The sequence below is a fragment of the Chelonia mydas genome, chromosome 13 (assembly GCF_015237465.2).
Source record: "Chelonia mydas isolate rCheMyd1 chromosome 13, rCheMyd1.pri.v2, whole genome shotgun sequence".
Taxonomy (NCBI): Eukaryota; Metazoa; Chordata; order Testudines; family Cheloniidae; genus Chelonia; species Chelonia mydas.
This window is the reverse complement of record NC_051253.2, coordinates 5,574,350-5,601,944: the sequence shown is the minus strand read 5'-3', so window position 1 is coordinate 5,601,944 and position 27,595 is coordinate 5,574,350. Positions and strand designations below refer to the sequence as shown.

Below are 27,595 nucleotides of genomic sequence, written 5' to 3'. Positions count from 1 at the left end.
ATAGGCCCAGCCTCCTGCCCCTCCTCTTCCCCCTCAAGGTCCCACGTCCCAGCCATGCCAGAACCTGGAGCCCGGCCCAGGTAACAGCGGCCCAGGGAGCCAGGGGAACCATGAACCCTCCACCTGCCCGAGGGGGAGTGTCCCAAGAGCAGCCCCTGGCCCATGACTCTGCCCCCCTGGGTCTCCTGCTCAGGGCAGATGGAGGGTCTGCGGCTCCCCATAGCTGCCTGGGCATCTCTTACCATGACCTGGCAGCAGCTCTTCGGCCCCCGAGGCCTGAAGCCAGACTGGAAGCTGAAGCTGGGTCACAGTAAAAGCCACATGGGCAGCTATGGGTAGCCGCAGACCCTCCTGCGCTGCTCGGCGGGTCTGGGGGCAGAGACACAAGCCAGGGGCAGCTCTTGGGCCCCCCTACCCTGGGCAGATGGAGGGGACTGGGCTCCCCAGCCTGGCTGTGGCTTCCAGCTTGGCTGGGGACTAGGGCCCCCATGTTCACCACTACTTTTAGGAAAAATCCATTGCCTCTACCATGATGCCTACAAAAAAATTGACAACGAATAGGCCATGGGTATGCTAAGGTCACTGCCTGTAATGCTAACCAATATTGTCTCATTTTGTCGTTGTACTCTTCTTGGCTGTCTGTATAGATCTATTATATCTTGTCTTACACTTCAAGTGTAAGCTTTTGGGGGCAGGGGCCATTTTTTTGTCCTGTGTTTACACAACCCCTAGCAGAATGGAGTCCTACGTGCTCCCACAATATAAAAACAACAAATAAGGCTAAAGACCCCGCTCCTTAACAAGGATATTTAGGGTCCAGTGTTCTTGAACCGTTAAATAGACAATGCCTTTTTCTGAGTGTGAGAGAAATACATTAAAGAAGGCTATATAAGGTTCAAAAGCAACATCTTTCTCCTTCTACTTCCTGATGTTCACGTCACTCACACATTCTTCAAGGGGGGGAACAAATGTTTCATGCACATGGCAGCAGTTCTATTTATGTGTCATTCTCTAAAATATGTTGATTAAAAAAAACAAAACCAGAGACCATTTTGCCCAGTGAATAGAATTATGGTATTTCAGCGTTTTTTCCCCTGCTCCTGGTTCTGTGGTTCTCAAACTGTGATGCTGCTCTTCTGCCTTCTGAGAAGGGGGGCAGAAAGCCAAAGAACAGGAAAATATAAGTTACAGAAGTTTCAGGTGAGGGGGGGCTCAGGAAAAGCAAATCTACTATTCTACAGTGGATGCTACTGTGCTTGGCTAAGTTAGCTCCCAAACCTGGAAACAGTTAAACGCATGCTTAATTTTACTCAGGAGAGTAGCCATATCGAACGCTATAGGGTAAGAGTTATGCACATACTAAAGTACTTGCTGAATTGGGGACTTAAAGTCGAAATCTAACGCAGCCCGAGAGATAAATTACCTGGTATGATTTCTCTACTAGCACCTCCATTTAAACATGTTTATAAGCAAATGTGGCCCAGATACCACTGCTGGTGCCTAGGAGAGAACTACCAAAATGAAGACTACAAAGAAGGAATATTAAACCTACCAGTTAACTTTTCCCCACATCCCTAGAGAACTTCTTTATGTTCTTCGGGACAACAAGAGATCAACAATAGTGACAATTGGTTTTAACCTTTGACTGCTTTCTAGGTAACGCCTAGTCCTGCTGCCTAGTCTCTACCTCGTGCATTAGTCTAGTAACCTGGGAGCAACAAAAAGCTGCTTAGATCGCCCATCTGTTTCTTTTGACCACAAACGCGGGAACCTTCTATAAGCACATTAATAATTACCAGCTGAACAGATCTGAGCATGAACAAAATTTAAACTACTGGCTTATCATTTTCAGACAATTACTCACAACATACCTTCTACTGCCAGGGACAGGAAAACCATAACAGTCCCTACTTGTAACCTGCTTTGTCCTCCAAATGCCCTTTTGCATGTGTGGTTCCTCTTGGTGTCTGACGGGGCATTTGTACATTGCCTGTGTATGCATGATGTGTTACACGCTTGTTTGCACATGAGTGTGTTTGGGAAGGGAGTAAGGGGATGTTGCTTCTTTCTTCTTGCACATTTACCTCATTATTTTGTTCTAATTTGGCTTTCCTGGTAACTTTTCTATTCAATAAAAGCCAAATACAATCCCTGTCCCTTAATCTCCCAAACAGCGGCTCACTGCTGAGAAAATAATACAGCTGTAACTTCCAGCCTCATACACTTTCTTTTCCATTTATATGCAAATACTGACCTTTCACCCAAGCTGTCTCAAAGACGTATTTCCTTAAAAATGCAAATAGCATGTTGCAGGCAGTTACTCTGGCTGAGTCTCTCTTATATTATTATTATTTCTTTTAACCTGACCAGCAGAGTAAAAAACAACTGCTAAACGGCACCACCATAATAATTACTTTTCATACCAAATCAAAAGCCTCTGTGGAGCCAATATGTCGACACAGCAGGAGAATTCCCTGCCAATAGATTTTAAGGGACAATTCAGGAAGACCAGCAAGTCTTGGACTCCTGGGGATGTGGCCAGCACCAGGGGTTTGTGCTTCTTGAAGGAAGCAGCCAATGGCTCAGTGAAAAGCATCAGATAGTTCCTCTGTTATATAAGACATATCATGTGTGAGTTTGACACACACCTGACAATACAGAAAGTATAATAGTAACACCTAGCTCTTACACAGTATTTTCATCAGTAGATCTCAAAGTGCTTTGCATTGTTCATTATCTCTTACAGATGAGAAACTGAGGCACAGCGAGGGGAAGTGGCTTGACTATGGTCACCCACCAGGCCAGTAGCAGAGGCGGGAATAGAAGCCAGGTCGCCCAAGTTCCAGTCCAGTGCTCCGTCTCCTATATAGGCTTGTGCGCTTCAGCAGTGTATTTAAAATAAGTGATGTGTTTATGCACCTCTGTTTCAGCACATATCTAGAGTCCAGTCCAACCGGATGACTTTGCATGACTGAGTTCAACGATGCACAAACTGAATGGGAAAAGCTTGCACGCGGATGGAAAACGCGTGTGGGAAATGTGCAAGCCAGGCAACTGCCTACAGCCACCAATTTGCATGCATAAGATACATGGTTTGCAAGGGTACGAGCTTATTCTTTCGGGATGTGGTCCACGCTGTTTTAACAAAATGCTGTTTATATCATGCGTTTTATGGCAGCGAATATCTGGGCAGGGCTATTGGGATAGATGATCCTCTCTTTCTTGAATGGAGAGTTGCTCTGGCTTCCTGCTGATCTGTGGCATGGGAGTTGCCCTCCGTCACACAACTGCAGGACTCTTGGAGCCCTCCTGACTCCTGTGGAATTTCTGCTTGGAGACATGCGTCACACAGCACAGAGACAGGGGCCACCATGAGAAGGACTACAGGAGCTGACCCCACAGGTGTGGGCATCATATGAAGGGGTGATTCACACCTTAGCTGGGGAATCAGAAGGTGTGGAAAGACACCTCCATACGTCTGCAGTGTGTCTACAGCACCAAGCACAATGAGGTCCTGGTCCGTGACTAGGACTCTGAGGTGCTGTGGTAATACAAACAACAAATAAAAATGTGTGTGAGGGGGTGGAGAGGAGAGGAACCATGAAGAAAGAAGCTTGTGAGATGGACTAACACCCGGGGTGGAGAGGTTGGGACTGGAGGACAGAGGATAGATCCCTGGATACTTGCTCTGTTCTGTTCATTGCCTTTGAAGCTTTTGGCACTAGCCACGGTGGGAGACTGATACTGGGAGAGACGGACCTTTGGTCTGACCCAGCGGGGCCGTTCTTACGTTCTTAAATAAGCGGGCAAGAGGGCAAAGAGAATTGGGGAGGGACAGAAGGGAAAGAAAAACAAAAGAAGAGCAGGATGAAAAGAGATGGGAGCTGGACAGATTACATCCTAATCAAATAGAGCCAAGCAGAGAGGATGCTGCTTCCATTTTGGCGAAGTCAGGAAATGTGGCATTAATAGAGGGAGGCAGAGTCACTAGAGCCAAAGTCAGACAACTGGGGTTGAGGGGGAATGAAAATAGAAAGGAGATGACGGTTGTATTGCTTTGGGCATTAAAACACTTCCAGAGGGGGTCTTTTTTTCAAAAGATTTTTCATAGGAAGGATCCACCTCACCCCTGCCCCCCCCTCCCCCACCAAAAAACCTCAGGCGTATTTCAGATTCAAAACCTCCAGAGAATTCAGCTCTTTCCCTTCCCTTGGAAGAATGGGCTAAGTTGAGAGGGAGGCAGCTTATGCCTTCTTCCAGCCTGTCAGAGACACCACTTTAGATCCAGCTAGGGTCTCTCCAGTTGTGTTAGATCCTTTCCACTCACACATGTATAAATTACATTCCTTCCACACCACCTGTAAGTTTAGCCCACTCAGCCTCAGGGAGTCTCTAAACTGGTGCAACTAATCTGCCAAGGAGAAGGTGTAAGTTACATCAGCTTTGAGCGAAGCCTGATTCTTCTCTCTAGTGCTGGTTTTACATGGGCGGAGCTCCATTGGTTTGGCTGGAGTTGCTCCCCATTTAGGCTGCTGTCCGATAGTTCAGAATGAGGCCCATTGACTCGGCTGAGAATCTGGCACAGTGTATCTGAGCTGTCAATATAAGAGCCAAAGGAAAAGGAAGAGCTGCAGCGGTGGTTGTAAGTGAATGTGGGTCTGTGCGGAGGGAGAGGCTGCACCTAAGGAGTTTAGCGTAATGGATGAAATCCCTAACACACTCGTGAGCGTGAAGAAAGTCGATGGCTTGTAAGCAAAACTACTGCACGTTCCATTGGGGTCTTCAAAACCTTAAATAGGTCCGGATGCTCGTTAGCCAAACCTTTCAAATTTCAGTCCTGTCGAGTGTGTTGCTCAGGTCTCCTTCTGCTTGAACGGCCTTTGACAGGCAAAAAGGGCATTGCCAACCACACAGAGCAAAACCTCGAACTTCAAGGGTGAGATTCTCTAAGTGGCCCAGCACAGAACTCCCAGCCTCGTGGACTGGGAGGTTAAGGTGACTTTAAGCCACCCTTCCACCCTCTTGATTCTGTGGCCCATGGCAGTTTTGGTGCCTGTCTCAGTTATGACAGCCTAACCTTAGATCTTTATGGGCTCCATCCAGTACTGTCCACAATCTCTGCCGCATGGTGTGCTATATTTCCATGCCCCACACACCCCTACCCCAGCACCCCCAGCCCCATGTCTGGCACATCCCCTATGCCAAGGCTTGCAAGGGGATCCTCAGAAGGCCAACTTACGGCTGAGCTCTGCAACGCCTGCATGGGGAAGTCCTCCCCAGCTGGACCAGGGCTTCTTTACACCATTCTGGACCTTCTACCCTATGCACAGGAGCTGCAGTAGGGGATGAAAATCTCACCCCGTGTCACTGCTGACTGTAGCAAGTCTGTGCAAACGTCCCCAGCAACCCATGGTTTACTAGCAAAGACAGACCTAGACAAACTGTAGGGAACTGGAGAACATTCTTACGGACAGCCAAAAAAAAATCCAGTTTTACAAACACCGATAAAACACTTTGGGTTGTTTTAGTTTAGTTTTTAAAAAAACAGGGTGATTGATTTAAAAATATACATCACAGGTCAGATCTTCAGCTCATGTAAATCAGTGTGACTTCACCAAAGTCAGTGGGCCTGAACCGATTATACCAATGGAGACGTTGACCCATCATGCAAACATATAGTAACTTCAGAGGGACACTTCATTGCTTCTTAAATCGGATCCATTCCTCATTAGCCAAAAATCAAGATTTCAGACAGATTTCTGCATTTTTGCTCCACCAAATACCCGTGCCCAAGAAACTGGGGAAAATTTCACAATGAGTCAAGTTGGCAAGGTTCCATAAATAAAATCTGCAGCCAATAGATTTTGTGTTGTGTGTGTATATGTTGGATGCCACATCAGTTGTTGGAAGGATAAAGGAGCAGAGAGGCTGTCTTTAAGGCAGGCTGCTAAGCAGCCAGTGAACAGACTGGCTGTTCGTGTCACTGACGTAGAGTTAGATGACTAAGTGGGCTCCTTCCAGAATGCCAGCTTGTCGTTATGATATTAAGCCTTTTCTCTCTCCTGTCACATAAGAAGTGAAAATTTGACACATCAGTGTGTGTCGTAGAGTCAAACAGACAGAAGCAATAAGGCATAATAGGAGGTGAGATCATCATGAAATAATCACTCTCTTGGGATAACTTAGCATTACTCAGCACCCTACGACTCTCGGCCTTCGAGAGGGTCAATCATCTCTCGACAGCGCCCCCCGTTTCCACACTTGGTACGGCTTCTGACGCACGTTTCAGTTCTATTCACGCGCAGTCAATCAATGACCCCATTAGACATTAAAAAGGTAGCCTCAAACAAAAGTACCAGTTTGCCACTATCATCACACACTGAGCAGGGGTTCTGCTGTGCCCAGTTTATTTAAAAGCAAGAAGACTCGTCAACTATGTTAACTTCATCATCTCTCACAAATCTTGGGAGACAGGCCAGTCCTTGCCTACAGACAGCCCCCCAACCTGAAGCGAATACTCACCAGCAACCACACACCACACAACAGAACCACTAACCCAGGAACCTATCCTTGCAACAAAGCCCGTTGCCAACTGTGCCCACATATCTATTCAGGGGACACCATCACAGGGCCTAATAACATCAGCCACACTATCAGAGGCTCGTTCACCTGCACATCTACCAATGTGATATATGCCATCATGTGCCAGCAATGCCCCTCTGCCATGTACATTGGGCAAACTGGACAGTCTCTACGTAAAAGAATAAATGGACACAAATCAGATGTCAAGAATTATAATGTTCATAAACCAGTCGGAGAACACTTCAATCTCTCTGGTCACGCGATTACAGACATGAAAGTTGCGATATTACAACAGAAAAACTTCAAAACCAGACTCCAGCGAGAGACTGCTGAATTGGAATTCATTTGCAAATTGGATGCAATTAACTTAGGCTTGAATAGAGACTGGGAGTGGCTAAGTCATTATGCAAGGTAACCTATTTCCCCTTGTTTTTTCCTACCTACACACCACCCCCCCCACCCCCCCCCCATTCCTCAGACGTTCTTGTTAAACCCTGGATTTGTGCTGGAAATGGCCCACCTTGATTATCATACACATTGTAAGGAGAGTGATCACTTTAGATAAGCTATTACCAGCAGGAGAGTGGGGTGGGGGGAGAGAAAACCTTTTGTAGTGGTAAACACCCATTTTTTCATGGTTTGTATGTATAAGAACATCTTCTGTATTTTCCACAGTATGCATCCGATGAAGTGAGCTGTAGCTCACGAAAGCTCATGCTCAAATAAATTGGTTAGTCTCTAAGGTGCCACAAGTCCTCCTTTTCTTTCATCATCCTTGTGGTGCCATTTTCAGTGCTCCTGGAGACCCCCTTAATTGAAATGAAATAGGAAAGTGTGATACCTTTATATCTATCGTGTTAGGCTATATGGAGACTGCACAATCGCTCTTTAAGTGTGAAGTAGAGTTAATAGGCTAATGATTAAGCATTCACAGCCGGGAAGGGGGAACATGTACGGCACTAGGAGCAGTAGCCAGAAGCCTTCTCTCTGCAGAGCGCTGAAGCAGACAGAACGCCTCGAGGGCGCTGTGGGGAACATGCTTAGAAGTGGCTTCTGTACCTTCTTTCGGGGGCTGCACGGAAGTCAATGACAGCTCTGCTGAGAGCAATGAGAGTTCTGGTTCTGAGGGGCTTGCAGAACTGAACCCTTTTAAAGGTGCAGCATGAACTTTCTCTAGTACTGGCCTCCACCCCAGCTTCTGTGCTGTATGGGAAAAGTCCCCACCCTGCCTAGCTAGGCTCCTTTTGGGATGTGCAGGACCTCCAGCCAGGCCAGTCCATCCCCAGTTGCCTTGGCCTCACAAAACCCAACATTCTACCTGTCTGATCAAGTAGCCATTGACTGAAGAGTTGATCACTGGGCAAGAATCAGAGGCCAGATCATGCCCTGGTTGGCATGGGTATGTAAGTTGCCTGTGAGGAGCTGAGGCAGATGGAAAAAGGGCACAAGGACATTTCCTTCACCCCTGAAATGGCTCAGGTATAATAAGGTATAATCCTAGCCCTTGTGCTTCCCTGAGTGCACCAGGCCAGAAGCCACGACATTAGCCTTCTTAAAGGGTCAGAGAAAGCAGGGCCATTGTGTCCCTTGAGCGGTCCCATCCTGGTACCTGGGGAGAGCATACAGCATTCTTCAAGATGGCACATTGGATCCTAGAACCATTTTCCTTCCTGAGGCAGGAAGCCTCTCATAGCTCCTTCCAGAGCCGTACAATGCTGCACCTCTCCTTGTATGGGGTTCTGAAGTCCGGCCATAATCAAGCCTATGTTGTTCATCACTCTGCAATTGTTACATTCCCAGCGAACGCTGAAAGGGCTACATTGCTACATAGGGCTTACTGTACAGGATCAGACCAGGGTCCATCTAATTCACTGTCCTCTGAGAGTGGCCAGTGCTAGCTGCTGGAGAAGAAGGTGCACGAAACCCTGCAGGAGGCAGTAATATGATATCCTGGCCCTAGTGAAAGTTTCCTCCTGACCTTTGCTAATTAGAAGTTGTCTCTTGCCCTGGAGCATGAAAGTTTATATTTCTTCCAAAATCCCTAAAAAAACCCAGCAACACCTTTACTATCACTGGATATGCTTGTTATCCTTAAAAACAAACAAACAAACAAAAACCAACCACCCAGTCCTGTTTAGAATCCTGCAAAGTAAGTGATGGATGGAGTGAACATGCCAAGGGTCCTCTGCCACTCCAGCAGCAATCTGTTTTTCTGCCAGTCAGAAAGCTCCATTCTCAACACCGTGTAGCTGAAAGTTTCTAAGGGAAGTGCGAGAGGAGATGACAACTCATTGTGGGCTCCTTTGAGACCCCTGGGGCAAAGTTAACTGCTCAGGCTGTCATTTTTTCTTAAAGCAACTACACAACTTCCAGCCACTTTTTAAACAAAGCAGCTCTCTCTATAGGGCGACTAATCCTTGCCTGTCACTGATGTTATTGGAGAAAGCATTTCTCTGAGCAAAGCAGCTAGTTGCTCACTGACTAATTAAATCAAAACGTTGGGCCCACAAACAAACTTTAACTCCACTTGCCAGAAGCTAGCAAGACACAAAGCTTCAAAATTATGGAAAATAGATGTTGTATTAACTGTAGAAATTAAGGCTGTAGAATTGCTACCATCCAGCAGACAATATAACTACAGCATCTCTCTCTCTAGACATCAGCATGAGCTTTCATTCCAGCCAGGTTTATATATTAACACCTTAGGAGACGCTAACGTCTGAAAAACACACACACGCACCCCCTAAGACACTCCACTCTCACCAAAACAGTCATACTTATGTCTTTGCCAGGTAGATGATCTTCTCTCACTCCTGTACTTGTGGTTTTTTCGATTGTGACTAGAACAGGGGCTGGACCTGAGTTACCACTGGGTGACTCCAGTTTTATGCTAGTGCTATTCTCCTGTAATCAGCTAGTGTAATACCAGAGTAAATTGGACCCACTGAAACCAATTGGGAGTTTTGCTGACAGCTAGCAAAGTAGAGGTAAACCAATGCTGCCTGCCTTTCAGTACCACACCCAAAATGTGCACCACACCTCAGAGGCATTATTCATTGCACTGGGAGGGATATGTTCTACTTTGATGCATAAGCATTCATGCATAATCGTGATTAAACAGATACTGGAGAGTGGAAAGCAAGGATGGAGTTGGAGAGTTACTTCACACATAAATAAAGGCAGACAGGAGATTGAGGATGGTGGTAACCATGGTAAACCAAAGTGGAGTAGTGTGAAATGTCACTCTAGACCCCTGAGGGGTTAGCATAGCCTTTTGCAGAGTTGTCCTCCATTGTGTTTCCTATATTTGGAGAAGACCACAAGAGATCCTCATTTGTTACAGTCATAATCAAAATGTTCTTCCCTTGGGAGGCTAGTTCACATTCTAGACCATTTCCCTCTCAAGAAAGTCTAATATTTCAGCCTACATTGTTCCTCTCTTAATTTCATCCCATTATTCCCAGTTACACTACTTGTGTACCCTAGATAATTCCACTCCCTCCATGGTGTTTACACCACTATGGACTGTTCTCACACCCCATCTGAGGCCACGTCTACACCAGGAGTGCTTTGTTGGTATAATGTACAGTGTTCCTACACCCGGAAAGCAATGCAGTTTATACCAGAAGAGCTCACGCGTTGTTACCAATATCGCCCGAATCACACACACACCCTGAGCGAGGCGAGCTATTCCGGTAAAAGCACGGTTGACATTAGGAGCTTCAGAGGGCATGGCTATATCTGTCACAAATCACACCTCTTCACAACCTTGACCAACATAAATGTGCCCCACCGGTCTGTAGTTTAGACTGTTTAGCCAACTGACACACACATTTTCCTTTGGACTTGCCTCGTAAATTAATCCCTCCCGTCCCCCGGTCATTTTCCTTGCTCTTTTCTGGGCTCCAACCAACGAGTCAATAGGTTTCTTGTAATATGGAGAATGCAGATTGATAATAGCAACATCATCAGAATTCTTAATCGAGCGCATGGCCAGGGCTTAGTAAACTTGCGTTTCTAGTGTTTGGGCCAGTTCCTACTGGAGTCAATCGGAGCGATACCAGCACCACAGTGTTACAGAGATAGGTCAGAACCAAGATGCCCAATCAGCACAGGCACAAATTAGGAAATGCTTGGATTTAGTTCCAGGTGCAGAGGGAGATTTTTTTTTTCTCTCAATCCTCTCCCTTTGCATCATTAAGGCAGAGCAAAGGTGAGCTGAAAGCTCCCATAACACCCTTTCTGGGAAAACCCTCAGCCTAAGGGAGTCTCCAGTAAGTGCAGAGCTGACAAAACAAGCTCCTATGCCTTCCTCCACGTAGCCTGACAGTCCCCCATCCCAACTGTGCTGCGTCAAGCAGCAGAACCTGTGCAAAGCAGAGAATCTGCCCCACCAATTTAGACTCAGACATTGAGGCTAGAAGGGACCATCATGATAATCTAATCTGACCTCCTGCACACCGCAGGCCACAGAACCTCATCCACCCACTCCTGCAATGGGCCCCTAATCTCTGGCTGAGTTACTGAAGCCCTCAAATCTTGATTTAAAGACGTCAACTTCCAGAGAAGCCACCATTTACTCTAGTTCAAACCAGCGAGTGACCCAGGCCCCAGGCTGCAGAGGAAGGTGGAAAGCCCCCAGGGACTTTGCCAATCTGACCTGGGAGAAAATTCCTTCCTGACCCCAAATATGGCAGTCCTGTTACACTCTGAGCATGTGAGCAAGACCCACCAGCCAGACACCTGGGAAAGAATTATCTGCAGTAATCAGAGCCCTCCCCTCTAGTGTCTTATCTCTAACTGTTAGAGATATTTGCTAATAGGAGTCATGGATGGGCCATATGTCATTATAGGCAACTTCACAGCTGGTGCCTATATGTACAAATAGGTTGAACCAAAACCTGTGTTCTAAACACCCCTGAGCATGGAGAAATTTTGGATCAGGATCCACATCTTTGTGGCAGTAGTCCATCTTGAGTGTTTGGTTACCACGAGTCTGCAAGTCCTTGGGGCGGCCTTTCTTTAGGTTACACGGGGAAGCCAAAGTTTGAAATGCGAGTGCCTAAATGGGAGGGCAAAATTCTGCATTTAGATGCTCCAATTGATTCTTACAGTTCTTCCAAGGGATGCTGGGTGCCCAAATGCTGATCTGAGTGCTCACATGCAAGATCTGGATTTCTGAAATTGGGTCCCAAATGCTTTCCTGCTAAATAAACCATTCCTTTTCTCCTAGCAGAACTTCCCCTCTTCAGGCTCAAGAAAAATGAAGAGTCACAGGTGCTGGAAAGACAGGAAATTCAGATTCTAGGACATTTAAGGCCATTCAAACCATCCAAAGCAGTTGGTGAAATTCTATTTAATTATCTTATGTGTAACATACAGGCATTTATACATAAGTATTTTGGCTACAGTATATCTATTCAATGTCAAATGGTTGCTTTTGAGAGATTAAAAAAAATAAAATAAAATCAAGCACACAGTAAGGGTCACCTGCAGATTAAGCCAGAGATGCCTTGGGTTTTAAGTAGTGTATATATGAAACCTCCCCCAGAGACATCTCATGTACCTTATAACAACACTCGCTATGGGGAATCCATAATGTGGGTTTTGAATTCATTTCTGCTGAATACCCCTGACTCCTAAGCTGGCAGAGAGCACTTGAGTAAACAAGTCTGAGGTGCTGCTGCAAGAGACAATTTTATTTCTAATTTTTTGCACTCAAACGGGCTCTGATCTCAAACCCACTGGAGTAGCCCGCCCTCAGTTGAAAAGGCTGGGGGTGGGGCAGGAAGCTTGCCCTAGACGCATCTATTCCAGTTCCAAATGGTTTCAAGCTGGTAGGTTTCTTCTTTTGCCTAAGTCCCCCTGCAGTTATATTTAATTGGACCAAAGGCAGCTTGTGCAGCCGTTCTGGAAACATATTGTCTTACAGCATATTGGATAAATGTATCTTAGCAGCTCAAGATTGATTTCTTTTCTACAGAGGAAGAAGGGAAAATAGCATGCCCTAAGTTGTGTCTGTTCCAAGGAGTTGCCTGTACCATTTGTACTCCTAAACATTAGTCATCAAAGGCGTGAACTCATATATTATGTATGGGAAGTAGAGTTTTCAGTCTTCTGCAAAAAGGAATTTCCAACGTTTGGTATTTTGGCTGGCACCGTATGGCTCTCCCCTGCTGATCGCCTTTCACACCAGAACTTTATGTTCAGACGCTTTCGTTAATATTTTACCCAGCAAGCATAAACAGGACGCAGAGATTGCCGTCGCCAGCAACCTCCTTTTCAAACGAGGTACCTGCGTTAACGCTGAGAGATTCTTTCAGCAAGTGGTTTACTGAGCGCACATGGTTTTTCCTCGGGGGTCTGAACTGAGTTGTTTACTTCATCTGTGTCATCAGACAAAACACAGGGAGCAAACCCCAAAAGAACTTTCTTTTCTATTGCGATCAAGAGCAACATTGGATACATTCAAATGTGCTGTCTATGTGTCTAAGGATGCCTCCCGCTTTGGTTTTTATTTTGAAAGGACTTAGCGCTGCAAGATACCGTGAGCCATTATCCACTATTGAAACCAATGTCAGCTGAGAACGCTAAGCACCTCCCAGCTTCAGTCTGCTCCGCTGACGGCTCCTTAGGGCCCTGCTTTCTGCTGCCTGCTACTCGCTGTATGGTGTTAGGCATTTATCCACTTGAAAAGGCTTTTAGTGGAGTTGTAGACTGCTGCTTTCAAACAGAAGAAATAGATGTCTTACAAACTTTCCATTTGGGGACAGAGGTAAATTCTCCCCTCCCGCAAGGCAAATTCAGGGCAAAAACATGCATTCTTGACTTAGGTAAAACTCTCATTGACTTTGGGGGATGTTTATCCTAAGTAAGGACTGAAGGCCTAAATTGTCAAAAAGTAATCAATGATTTTAGGTGCTCATCTTTAAACACCTTAAAGAGGCCCAATTTTCACAGGACCTGGAATCCTTTTAAAACATCTTCATTTGGCTATTCAAAAAAAAAAATCACTATTTTGAAACTGACTAAAAGATTGTGGCCCTAACTGCTACATTTAGATTTCTTTTTTTTAATTCTGTAATATTCATAAAACAACCAGGGCTTAACAGATGTCTTTCAGCCTGCACTCTTATTAATGAGAATATTGTCAGAGTGGAAATCAGGTCACAAATGTTTAATACTTTGTTTAAAAAGTCTTCAGCTTCTTTAAAGAGTTCCACTAATCCCAAACATGACAGATGTACAAGGCAGTTTTGCTTGGGGCAGATTAAAATTCTCCTTTTTGCTCTTTCATTCGGTCTGATTCAAATAACATTGCAATTTCTTTTAAATGTGCTGACTTCAAAATTTTAAAAAAGGAAAGAATAAAAGATGCCCAGGAAAGGCCAGTGTGATCACAGTAAAAGCAAACTTATTGCTGTGAACATAAAAGGGGAAAGGGGGGGGGGAAAAAGGTGGGGCCCATATACAGGTCAGCACTAAAGCTTTCTGTTAAAGATAAAAAGGGGACCTTTTCAAACTATACTTTTCCATTTGAAAGTGTTTATTAATCTATTCTCTCTGAAGCAAAAAGTTCAATGAAAGACAAAGATCAAAGGCATTTTAATTCAGGTGAAAATTATTATATTTTCCATTTTCGTTTTGTTTTTAAAAAAAGATAAAGGGCAGTATTAAAGCAATGTGTCACTTCTTTTATTTTAAAGACCCGACAATTGCTTGAAATCGTCTAACCACGGAGACACTGATCTCATTCTCTTCCAACTTGCCATTTATCAATAAAAAGAGAGTTCACAGAACCCCAGTTTGCCTTTCTGCCCTCCTTTCCACACTACACTGGACCTTTGCCAAGACCTTCACTGTAGAGGCTTTCAAAGTCACAATTTCCCCTTGCTTCAGTTTTTCCTCCAAAGTTTACCACCACACACAGGCAATGCACAGGGGCAACTCTGAGCCAGGCGGTACAGGGGGTATCAGAAATCAGTATTCCGGGGGTGACCTACTGGGATGAGCACAGGATTAGGAACCAAACGTGAAACCCTGGACCTGTCTTCTTCTGGACAGGCACTAGTTTGTTGTAAACTGGATCCATGTGCATCTAACTCCCCTGGGTCTGAGTAGTGACTGGTTCCTAACTCTGGGTCTCTCAGGCATGCTCCCAAGTGCAGGCCCCCATGCCGAACACTCTAAGGCAGTGGGACCTTGCTGTCCAGCTGCCTTAGGCCCCAGAACCTGTACCTCATCCCTTCCAAGCCACCAGTCGGTTAGATGCATTCTCCCAGAGTCCATCCGGCTGTGGGAGCTCTGGTTTCTCATTAAGCCCATCAGGGACAATGGGGCAGGAAAGCAAGGAACACAGGCTTAGTAGAGCAATTAAACCACTGATACTTTGCTCTTAACAAGCCACACGAGAGAGTTAGAGATTTTGAAGGAATCTGAATGCAACTCTCGGGTCCCCAGGATAAAATCCTTGCCTCACTGAAGTCAGTGGCAAAACTGGAAAGTTTGGACAATACCATGATTGTCACCCTGTGTGGAGTTTCCATGGACTCATCCAGCCAATGCGATGTGCACACACGTGTGAAGGAAATGCCAACCTGTCAGAGTAGGCAAGGGCCACAAACCTCCTAACCCATGCATATCCTACCATTCTCTGACTATTCACAGAGGGCTGATACCTGGGGGCAGAACCCTATTTCTCCCACGATATTCCCTAGGGCATCTCTCTTCCCACCCTAATAATAGCCCATGGTTCAGCCTCGTGGTTCTGTCTGGGCTTGCCAGAAGCCCTCCACTCCCCTCAAGCCTGCAGCTGGTTTGAGAAGCAAGTAGCATCAGAAGATAAGGCTGAAAATGTCTTATGCAGGGAATTGGAAATCTTAGTGAGTTTGGGGAGAGGCTGATGCTGTGGAGACCAGTTTCATGCCTCACCTCCCAGCCCCAAAGGCAGAGTGACAAATGTGCAGATATCCATGTAAGCAGCTTCAGAAGCAGAGGAAGGGTAGATAATACCATCCCATAGAAAAGACCATAGGAAGTCTGGGGATTATATAATGAGTTACAACTAGTCTTCATGGAATCACCCCATCAAGATGATACATTTGCATCCTCCTCACTCTGTCACACACGCACACCTACCTGCCTCTCTTCCTCACCCCCAGCAAAAGTAATGACAAAGGAGTGGGTTTCCTTTTTGCCATTGGAAAAAATTTGGTCCTTATCCTTTAGCTACATTTTTGGTAGGTGGCAAGAGTCCTTGGGGAAGGGTGATGTACCAATGCATGCATTATTACTCTAGCAGTAGTTCTTTACAAATGAATTAGTCTGCATATACAGCCTGGCTTCTTTATTCATAGCATGGTATCCCCACTCCCCACCCTTCCAAGCTACTAAAACTCCTTGAAAGATCAAGTCCCCATGTAGAGTCAAATAACGTTCAATTTGATACAATGTTCTTTATAAACTGATATTTAGTGGTGCCTTGCTTCAAAAGCTGCCCCAATCCATCCCAGAGGTGGCTGCCTCTCAGTGGTGGGTGAAAGTGATGCATAGTACTTAGGTCCTGTTAGCCTTTCTGTGCTTCGATTACCCTAGCTGCAGATCAGGGGCATAAATACCACTTTATTGGCCTTTGAAATCCTTGGACAAGAGCAAGATATTATTCAGTTGTATTATTATCCCTTCCTAAAGTTTACAATGGATTCACGATCCTACGTATAGAAACGTCCAATGAGAAGGAGCTAGTTACCACTAACGGACCTAAGTGGCGCCTGTCTGTCTAGGTTAATACACGGAGCTCATCACCAGGAGAAGGCCAATTTCCTCCCTCTGATCCCTGTCCATCTGTCCTTGAAACACTCATTAACTGATGCGCTATCCCCGAGCCAGATCGAGACAGCCACGGGCTGCTTTCATCGAAAAGTTCCCGGCTTTCGGGAGTTAGTTCGTGCTCTTTGGAGCAGCACTGACCGTCTCCAGGGCGGGTCTGCCTCTGGCCTCCTTGGAGAGGGACGGGGCAGGCCCGTTCCCATCCCTTTGGCAATTCCACGCAAACATCTGACTTCACAGCAGCCTGGATAGGGCGCTGCTCCTTTGCGCCGGCTGCCTTGATGCTTTCTGGGAAATGCAGTGGATCTGTCGGGATGAGTTCACCCGAGCTGAGGCCACTTCTGGCATTTACTGGAAGCTCGCATTGCAAAGCCAGACACCCCCCCGCCCCCTCCACGATAGTCCTCTGCCTTAGGGGCCGACTCTCCCCGCTTGGGGAGGTAGCTCGGTTCCCCTTTGCAGGGAGCAGAGCGCAGCACGGGCTGACACGTGCAGGGAGCAGACCGGATCAAGCCAGGTGGTCTTCCCGACTCCGGATCACACCCTATTGTTCATACGGTGCGATTGGGGAGGGGGTGGAGAAAACTGCTTCCCCCCAGGTGAAGCAAAAGCTTTGAAAATGTTTCCCCCGCCCCTCAGTGCAAATGCAAGGAAACAGAACGCGCAAAGGCGCACACACCGGGCTCGGGAGGTCAGAGGACCGGGCTCGGGAGATCAGAGGGTTAAAGTGTTTTCAAAATGTCTGAGTAAAATGGCAGCTGGTCTGACGCGCTGCACACGCAGCTCAGCCCGGCTGGGGATCATATGACTTCCAGTAATAATTCAAAAGCTTTCTCCGGCTTCTTCCGGCATGTCTGTGTGATCTGGTTACAATGATGTTAACCAGCAGTCCTGGCCAGGCAGCCTCTCCGCGCTTTAAGGCTGCAATCAGCAATAAATAAATAACTTAAACAAAAAGCAAAACGTAACAGGGCTGAAGGGGGTTTTGTTTTATTTGTTGGCAATTGTGCCAAGACAGCGTCAAAACTGGCATCCCCCCAGCTAGGGAGCAATGCAACACCCGCCCCCCTCCCCCGACCGGGGAATCATAGCTCCAGTCGGGCACACTGGCGAGGTAGGCAGCGGTGTAACTTGACATCTTACATGCACATGGAATGGAGCTTCCGAACAGTGCAGCGCGATCCCACTGCCAAATGCCAATACGTTAAGGGGGCGGGGGAGGTTAAAAGTACATGGGCCGGGTTCTGTTCCCACTTTCAGAGCAGGAGTAACTCCAACGTCAGGGGAGGAAGAGCAAGCCCAGAGTCCAGAGCTGTTGTAAGAGCCACGCTCGATGGCTGCGTTAGTGTCCCAGTTACGCACAGGAGCTGCTCTCCCGGCGACTGGACTCAGCCACCTGTTATCAGAGGCTCCCCTCTCCTCCAAAAAACTACGGCAGACGCTTCGCCAGCCAGCCCCACCGGCCTGAGGCTGGAGCTCCGAGCACTGGGCTTTTTGCTTCGGCAGCTATTCCCCTTCCGAGTCAGCCTGATACTGTCCACACACAAGCTCTCCCCTATGTCCCTCCTGACCCTTCCCGCCCTGACCTCCAGTTCACTGCTTTGATTAAGCCCCAACGAGAGAGCAGCTCTACCCAGCTGGTTTAGTCGCAAGGATAATTACTGTCGTCAGCTCCCCGGTTTGAAATCACCTGGTCCTGCTGTGCCCCCCCCCCTCGGCCCCCATTCCCCCAGCCTCGTGGGATGAGCCGCACGAAATCCGCATTTGGCCAGCGCCAAGAACGCAAACAACCCCCAGCGCAGCATCAAACAACCCAGGAAGGCAGAAGGGCCCACACAGGCAAACAGGTACCCAGAGGCCAGCCCGACACACGGCCTCGGGACTGACGGCAACATTAGCCTGTCATTCAAGCCACCCACTGCAGAGCCCCCGAGAGTCCAACTGGGAGCTGAAGTTTATTAGTGTCACGCATCTTAGGTCTCTACCCGCCCCCCCCCCCCCGACACACACACTTCGGGTGTATACACCTAACGGCTGTACAGATAGTCACAGACACTGGAGTAAAGGGGCGGGGTGGGGGGAGATGCGTAGGGTGGCAGGAGGCTGTAATGTTGGCTTAAGAGATAAAGGTAGAAAATATTTCTCAGGAATTAGAGCAAGGCATTATTGTGCGAGGCTCAGAAATTCCCACCACCCTGTATTTTTTTAAAAGGGATTTTATAAAGGGGAGAGTGCGGGTGGGAGAAAGTTGCGGGGGGGGGGGGGGAGGGTCGTTTGAGGTCACTGTCTTATTGAATTGGGGACCTTGTTGTCAAAAGGTGAAATTCACCCCTGTTTAGAGAAGCAGCAGGAGACCCCCTGACTTTAGTGATGCATTTGGGCCTCTGCACCGGGTAAGTCTCTGACACACACCCCGGGGAACAGGACGTGCTGGCCCGCAGCCAAGGGCAGCAGGGGTCCCGTGGGGAAGTTAAGCAGGGGAGCGAGACCGGACTGGCCCCGCTGGCAGGAGCCCACGTGCGAGCTGTGGCGAGGCTGCATTTCTGATGCCTGCACCCAGTGCCTCAGCCCAGCTCCCCCCAGGACTGTCGTGCGGTTAAAAGGTTAGCGAAGAGCCGTGAAGGGCGATCAGATGATGCCTTCCACGAGACCGCCTCCTCTGACAACAAACCTGGCTGCAATCGGTTTTACGCGTGCGCCTCTAGAAACATCCCATTCTCAGAGATTTAAAAACAACCACCACCCACAAACCAACGGAGACTTCAATTATGCAGGGCAGACATTTGGGAGGGCCAGAAGGGTGGGTGTCTGCAGAGCTACTCTGATAAACACCCGTGTTGTCTTCCCACATTTATCCCCAGTGTGACTAATATTTATTAATAACCCTCCTTCAAAGGAATCCCATCAAATGCCCCTGGGAGACTCTAGGAGGCAGGGATGACAGGGACACTGAGGAGATTGTGCTGTTTTCACCCTCTGGGTTGTTAGAACATCCCTGCATGCACTTTGTCCTCACTATAAACTGAGAAGAGTTGAGCATGGATCTCCATGTTCCTTCTAATAGCGCATTCCCCCGAGGCTGACCCTCCGAAAGCTAATTCTGCAAGTGCAGTAGCTGTTACTTGTGGAGTAGCAGACCTGGCCCCCCCAGTAAAAATAACCCGCTGTGGTCTAGTTGTTCCTTTAGCTAGAAGCGCGATCTACAAATACACTCCGCTCCGTGGCCAGCTGGCAATTCTGTCTGACTGTGCAGCTAATCACAAAACAAACTTTCCCGAGTTCTCCTAAGGGTGCAATAGCTCTTCCCAGCGCCCCTCTGACCATTGGGTTTCCTTCAGATCACAATTCACTCCCCCCGCGCCCGCCAGCGAAAGTGATCTCGGCCTCCACAAGGCACAGGCAAACGGGGAGCGTGTGTGTGTCAGTCACAGCTCCAGAAACAACCAACTTGGCTGGGGGCCTTGAAATCTAGAGCTCAGAAGGACCGCCGCCGTCAGATGGGTTTGTGCTTCCTTCCCCTGCAGCAGAGACCCTGCCACGGCGTGTGCGGCCGCTGGAACAATAAACAGCATCATACAAAGACGGGCATAGGCGGCATCTTTGCTTCGGGTTTCTATGACAGCCCCAGCCACGAACCCGCTATAAACTCTAATTCCTGGATTCCTCTCTTCCTCCCCCTCCCCCTTTTGTCTGCCATTAATTAAAGTGACCATATGGAAAAAGCTGATAATAACAGCAGAAGAGCCAACTGGGGGGGGCGGGGGGGGAGAAGAACCGGCAGAGAGATGGGGAGGACTTTGCCTGAAACTGCCTTTCCTGGGGAAAGGGTTAGAAGACAAGCAGAGGGGCCCACAATAGATGGAGGATAAACACAGCGATGGGGGCTGTTTGTGGCTGCACACTGGCACGGTTAGATTGCACTCCTGCCTCCCCCCACCCCCGCCCTGGATGATTTGGAAATGGCTGTCCTGCAAAGCTACACACTCCTGCTTAGTAAGTCAAAGACAAAAGTAGGGGAGAGCCCCCCAGACAGCCAGGTCCTGGATCCAAGCCAAGCTGTGAGAGAACGATTCACTTCAGAATAGGGGGGGAAAGGGAGGATTTCAAGGCAAACATCCTGATGACTCATAACACAAAGGCCTCCTGCCACTAGGTATCTGTTTTGTTCAGTGGTTTATGTTCATCTTATTGTGACTTGCTCTTTTGTTTGCACAGGTCACTCGCACGAAAGAACCTTGAACGTGTCTGGGTTTTTGCTTTCCAGCGGCTACAAGAGATGGTTTCCGTAGTGTCCTCCCTAATACAGAACAACCTCTGCCATCCAGCAAACTGGTCCTTTCACTCCAACCCCCAGGACTAAGGAACTGTTTTCACTTGCTGTGCGAACGTTTTGCGGGATTTTTAACTTTTCCTCTTCGGCGAAATTTTTAAAGGGATCATTCAAGTAAAACCTCTGATCAAAGCTAACTAAAAACAAGGCTTCAGATGTCTTTTTGTCACGGTAAACAGAGAGCACGGAAACAAATATCGCATATTTTCCTCCTTTCTCCTTACTATAACTAGAGAAGTGGAAAGTAGTCAGAAAAAAAGTCTACTAGCTGAAACAGCCAACACATGGTCTTTTAACACCTCACATCCACTTGCTTTTAAAGGCATGCCATTTTCAGAGGCTCTGCCCTGTTTTGTTTAAACTAATTATCTTCACTTAGTTGAAGGAAAATGCAAAGCTCATCAATGATTTAAGAGTAAGAAACAGCAGACCGAAGACACTGGCCTGCATCTTTTGTACAAGGCAAACAAGAACAAAATATGTAAAGGTCCCCCTTCCCCCCTTTCCCCTTCAGTAGTTTGAGAAGAAAGAAAGAAAGAAAGAAAGAAAGAAAGAAAGAAAGAAAGAAAGAAAGAAAGAAAGAAAGAAAAACAGCAACCAGAGAGATCACAACCTCAGACAGAGTAAGTCACAGCATCGGCTCCTGTTCCAGTACCTTGGACTGGAAGTTACCACGCAAGATATCCCAGTGAAATAAACTATGAAGCTTGCCTTTTCGTCCTCTCCCTTTACGAAGCTTCTTCTGTTAAAACCACAGTGATTTCTCCTGATAAACATCCACAGATCTCTATGTCCACAAACATATCTGCTCTTCCTCTTCCAGAAATATTCAGAAAGTTTCCCAGCTGAATCCGATGCTGTGTCCCCTCCCCCGCCCCCGCTAAAGCTCTCTTCTTCAGTCAGAAGCATAACATGTCCACTCGAGTCTCAGAGAAAGAGAGAGAGAAAGATGGACCTAGGAATAATCATTATCTTAATAAAACCGCCTCGGTTCTCCAATGCAATTTTAAAACAACAAACCCTGCCTCCAAGAGCCAAGCCTGTATCTGTTTACATTAACTGGGTTCTCCGAGACCCCCTTCCTCTGCTCTGTACCAATCCAAGGTGAACACCCCCCCCCCCCCCCCCAGCATTATCTGCCTTTGTCAGCGAAAGAACATAATATTGACTTACCTTTTCCCCACAGCTATTGTCTGCCCCTTTTCAAAATGACATCACGGAAAGCAATCATGAAATTTACATGGGGAGGGGGGAGAGGTTGGAGGTGGGGTGGGGGGGGGGGGAAGAGTTGTTGGAGGCTTGCCCACTTCCCTACACCAGTAACATGCGTGTAAGATGGTTTGTTGGTTTCAATTCAATAGCTGATGCGCCTTAGTGTGTGAACTCTTAAGCCTGCTACAGGCAATGTCTCATTTACTTAATGACCGCTCTCATTAATGGAAATGGCACAGAGGGGGCTTGATGCGCCTTCCCTTTGTAAATACACTACCCATGAACCCTTGGGGTTGCAATATATCTGTTTACTCTCCGAGGTGAAATACATTTACAGTGTAGCATCAAAAAGATGGGACTGCTGACTTTTTGGAGTGGAGAGAGAGCTGGGGCGCTGCTCGACCCGCCGCCCCCCCCTCCTGCTCCCACCTCCCCACTTCCGCCGCCAGATCCAACCGAAAGGGCCCGATTTTGCCCAAGATGATTCATAATTAATATGCAGAAGAGTTGGGGCTTCTTTGAAGCCCAGCACACAGAAGGGCTGCGAATGTTACGACTGCCATCCTGATCCCCCCCCTGTGCATTCCCTTCCTATGGTACAGTCCAATAATTTCTAATAGCAACAACCAGGGAATGACAGATGCCCTAGGTTAGCATAGCTACAGCGAAAGTACTTTACAATATTTATTGGTGGTTAGGAAGATGACCTATCATCATAAAGAAGAGACCGGGAAATTTATCGCCTATATGAAACAGGAAGTATGGCATATTAGCCCATGTACATATTCAAGGGCCAGTTGTTATAATGTATCTATAGTTCTTTTAAAAAAGCATCACACACAACAGTCCTAGAAAACACCCCCCCCCCTTTCAAAAAAACAGGAAGGAGGGGGGTGACGGATAAAGTTTCAGATAGTTCCATTTGTTTCTTTCCGCTGAAAGCCGAAGAACGATCCTTCTAAAAACAGCCCCACAATCTCTACTTAAGTGTGTGTGTGTGTGTGTGTGTGTGTGTGTGAGAGAGAGAGCGAGAAAGAGAGAGAATCGTTCTTCCTGGAAGCCTGTTTCCCCCCGGAAAGAGCCTCCCCCCTACCCCAGAGCTATCATCAGACTATTCTCTCTCTCTCTCTCTCTCTCACACACACACACACCCCTCCCCACAGGCCCCATCACCACCCATGAGGTGTGCCATGAAGCCGACAGGTGCTATGTGTATCCCGGCTCTTGTCAGAGACCCCCACCCCCCACATGGGCAAGCAAGGACAAAAGTTATCACCCTTCCCCTGTGTTGGACTGGGGCATTAGCACTTTTAATCGGTGCTGATTGTAACTTTGGAAAATCGTGGCGGACATATGATCCGATTGAACCAAGCTCTTCGCACTGGGGAGGGATATTCTGCACTTCCCAGCCTCTCCTCCTCCCCTCACTGAGAAGGTGACTCGACTGTCCTCTTAATGGAGATTTGAGAGGAGCAGGCTGCAGCTCACAAATGGACTAAAAAACCCCAGGAGCCTTCAGAGATGCTAGAGCCAGAGAGCGGTTGCAGAGCTAAGCAACCCCCGTTGAGTTCGGGGCCTGTGGTCCCCCGTGGCTGGTCTGGAGGAGACCCTGGCGAGCCAAACTGATGACCGTCTCTCTGCTGGAGCTCGCCCAGGCCCGCAGGGACAGAAAAGCCAAGAGAAGGCAAAAGTTGCAACCTCAGCATTGTCAAACACTCCACTCAAGTCATTTATTCTTCCTCCCAGAGCACGCTGAGGAGCGGAACATCTCGCCCGTGTCCATCTTTAGGGTGCAGTTGTGTGCGTTGGAGAGAGAGAAAAGAAGTAAATGACAATTATTCTGAGATCGATTGCTGCCCTGATATTTCACGGTCAGAAAAAGAGAAAGAAAGAAAGAAAGAAAGAAAGAAAAAGAAAGAAAGAAAGAAAGAAAGATTGGTCGTGTCATCGTGGGTCCTGATCCTATTCTCATCCAAGCCAATGACATTGATCGTCCTGGGTACCACCACAAAGGGCCCCAAGGAATAATCTTTAGATAATATCCCATTTTGCCACCCAGCTCCTCACCCACCACACTACTATTGGGCCAAAGCCCATGTCCTTTAGTTAGTTATTTTGGACTATTTTATTCTGAATGCATTGTTTTAAGATTTAGGGGGAGGGGCTGTAACAGCATTGTAATCCCAGAACATTCAGCGTGTCTTGGAAAGAAACATCTTACAATGCCCATTTCCATGACTGCAGGCCCAGCTCCTGGCTCTTGCCTGAGCTGCTAAGCCATTAACATAAAAGGAGGAATTCAACTGAGAGTACTCCTGAAAAGCCATTTTCTATCTCCTTTGGACATGCTGCGAGGACAGGGATATTTTACATCCTAAACCTTTGGCATTCAGAAATTCTATTAAACTCTTATCTCCAGGCAGCAGGCCCGGTGCTACACCGCATCTTCATTGTTCTGCATTCCAGATAGAATCAAAAGAGAGGAATCAGGCGCCATCAGCTCCATTCTGTTAACAATACTGGATGGTACTCCTGAATGCTATTGAATTCGGCCACGTAACACTAAAACTTGGGAAACAAAAGCAAAAGAGATAGCATGGAAAACAAGAGGAAAAGGTGTTTGTGTGTATGCATGCGTATGTGGGTTTACACACACACAGTCTCTCTCTCTCACACACACACCCCCCTTCTAAACTTATTTACCCTGGAACTCCAAAGTCTGTACAATTGACTGCCGATAGCATTCCGTTGTTTATGCAAAACCTCAACAGAAAAATAAAAGTTAGTTTGCAAACGGGTATATCCAAATACACCAACCTAGATTTAGACGCAAAATGGGACAGTGTAAGGCTAGAGTTTATCGTTATCACAAAGATGTTGCTGAAGAGAAACAAAATATTGAGGGTTTTATTATTTTGTCTTTTAAACCTAACCTGTTTGTTTTGCTAAACGAAGATAAATGGCTTACATGGCAATCACATTGAGAAAATTGGAGGGGCGATTTAAGACATTAGCATACAGAGGTTTCAACTTTTAAAAGCCTCCAGAAAGCTGAGAAAATTAAAGAGAAACCAGGCAAACACAGGACAATCAGCACTGGTGAAGTGGACAGCTCCTGCCATAGCTTGTAGCAGCCACTGTCCAGAAACGGTTTAGGAATACCCGCCCCGAGCTTGCTGCTAAAGTTAAGATCACAGCTGAGCAAAACCTTCAAACAACTGGCTACAATTTTCGGCTCTCTTTTAAGTGATACATGTGTCAGACCAAGAAATTCCTTGAAGCACAGAATGCTAATAGTTACAATTTGTGTTTAAAAATTATGTTATTTCTGATTTCTAAGTAGCCACTTTTTAATAGGCTGACTCTTTCTCTGTGTTCCACATTTTACACATGGCTTTTTCCCCTTTGAGGTACCAAATTACTGGCAAACACTGGAAAATCTTAGCGGCTGCAAATTGAAACTGACACGTTTACCAGTCATTAATAACAAGAACAGGAGGACTTGTGGCACCTTCGAGACTAACCAATTTATTTGAGCAGAAGCTTTCGTGAGCTACAGCTCACTTCATCCGTACCCTACAAAATGAATATGGAAAGATTTTTAAAAAAAAAACACAAAAATGGATTATATTCATCCTCTGGTTTAAAAAAACCTGGATGAGTCCATTTAAAAAACTCGAATTAAAGGTCTATGTCTGAAGGTTGTTTAAAATATAAGTGCAGTTACTTGTGTATATCCAGACATAATGCTAAGCTGCAGTGTACTTGCTTCCTAGAGACTCTTTGCAAGTACTTTAGGTCTCAAACTTTATACATTTGCAATTGGCACCAATTTCTACGGTTACCAGCTGGGGGTGAAAGATTTTTCTTGTTTCTTTCTGAAAGCTTCGATGCAGATGGGCTGGCGGCCTTAATGCCTCAGACTACAATTAGTGCTGTTGTATGCCGAATAGAAATGGCCAGCATTAATATTGTATATGGAACAGCTGAAGGGTTGGGAAAGAAAGACCTGCCCACTACAGGCCCCTGGCAGATGGGACACCACCGCACACGCACAAAAACTCTTCAATATCCCTCCGTTTCTCTCTCTTGATTTACACAGTTTCCCCCAGGAGAAAACTTCTTTGTCTAAAAGGAATTTACAGTTGGAAGCTTATTTTTTAAACGACTATTAATTTCTTTAAAGGCGTCCGCCTCCTTATCAGTCCCATGCAAATCTTTGCAATCTCAACCCTGCATTTTCTACATGGCATTTAAAAACAAAACCAAAACTTGTCTGCATTGTGTCCCGGCAGTGAAGTGCGATCTTTAGGACACTCCATCAACGGCTTAACAGGCTTTAGGCAGCTTTATATTTGAGCTACCCCCTATTTATCCACTATATGCAAAAGCGGAGAACTCTGGACAAAGCTTTGATGAGAAACAAACAGAGAAAAAGATCTCTTACCCGCATCATTCCCCCCCCCCCCCGCCCAAAAAACCGAATGACTAACAACAACAAAGCATTATTTGGAGTCTAATTTCAGCACGAGCAGGTGAGAGTCACACACACACACACACGCACACACACACACTTTCGCCTACGTTTGTAAGAGTGTTTAGATCTACAAACTTTTGCATCTGAAATTGAGTTTAGTCAATGTCAATCATTTTGAAAACGAGATATTTAAAAAAGAACAAATCAGAATCTCACTTGCTAAGCGCACACACTAGAGGTGAAGCCTGGCTTTTAAGCCTGTGAAAGGTATTGAATGTACTGAAATGTATCGCTGCCATGCACTCAACAGAGGAGAATACAGATAAATGGTTTTTTTTGTTTTTTTTTTTGGTGTTTGTTTGTTTGTTCCTGGCCTCCCTGACACTTTTCCTTTTCTGAGCCACATACACAAAGCGATTAACATCGAGGCACGCCTGGAAGTTAGTCACTTTCGCCACCTTTGCTTGGTGCATTGAAAAATGACATGTAACAGACGCGGAAGAGACCGGCTAAGAAGCTGCAAGGAAGGAAAACAAAACCCAAAGACACAGAAGTCAAGAAAAGTTTAGAGAGGCTTTTTACGAACCAAGGAAAGTTCCACACAGCTTCATCCTTGCTAGCGATTTAGCCACCGCCTCCCCTCAAAAATAAAAAAAACCAAAACACAACAGCTCAAGTCAGAAGTTACTTCATCCCTGCAAAAAGTTACACTCCAGAGCAAAAACTTATGTGCTCGAGAGGCCCATAGAGCGAGGCCGCCCGGCCAATGGGAGCTCGCCGAGCTGCTCATTACAAACCAATGCGGCCAATCGCGGGTCTGCAGATCTGGAGCCGCGGCTCAATTGTTCTCCGGGCTGCAGACAATGGGAAGCTGCCGCCTCAGACTGAGCATGCGCCGCGGGAGCCCAGCCTGGGACCGCTACGGGTGTGCAAACTCCCCTCCGTCCGACCGAGTATTTCGGCTGGAGCGCGCCGGGCATAACCGGGGCCATCAGCAGGGAGGGACACCCGCGGCTGCTACATGTAAGCAGCGAGGCTCTGTAGATTAAAAAAGCCACCCAGCTGCAGGGAGGCTACTTAAGGCTTTGCTTAGGAACGTGTGTGTGTGTGTGTGTGTGTGTGTGTGTGTGTGTGTGTGTGTGTAGGGGTAGGGGGGCTTCTCTCCT

At 46.9% G+C, this 27,595-nt stretch overlaps 1 protein-coding gene across 6 annotated transcripts in view; it reads right to left on the bottom strand.

Annotated features, from left to right (window-relative positions):
- MYT1 (myelin transcription factor 1) overlaps nt 1–27,142 on the bottom strand; it is a 114,228-nt gene extending 87,086 nt beyond the window's left edge. For 5 of the 6 annotated variants that reach the window (XM_037877061.2, XM_037877062.2, XM_043527190.1 and 2 more), the window contains exon 1: nt 27,016–27,142. In XM_037877061.2, the coding sequence (XP_037732989.1) occupies nt 27,016–27,040 (25 nt within the window). In that variant the 5' untranslated portion in view covers nt 27,041–27,142. Of the gene's footprint in view, nt 1–21,913; nt 22,005–27,015 lie in introns of those variants that run through there. The other variant, XM_037877063.2, reaches the window with a different exon arrangement.
- Between the last annotated feature and the right edge of the window lie 453 nt (nt 27,143–27,595).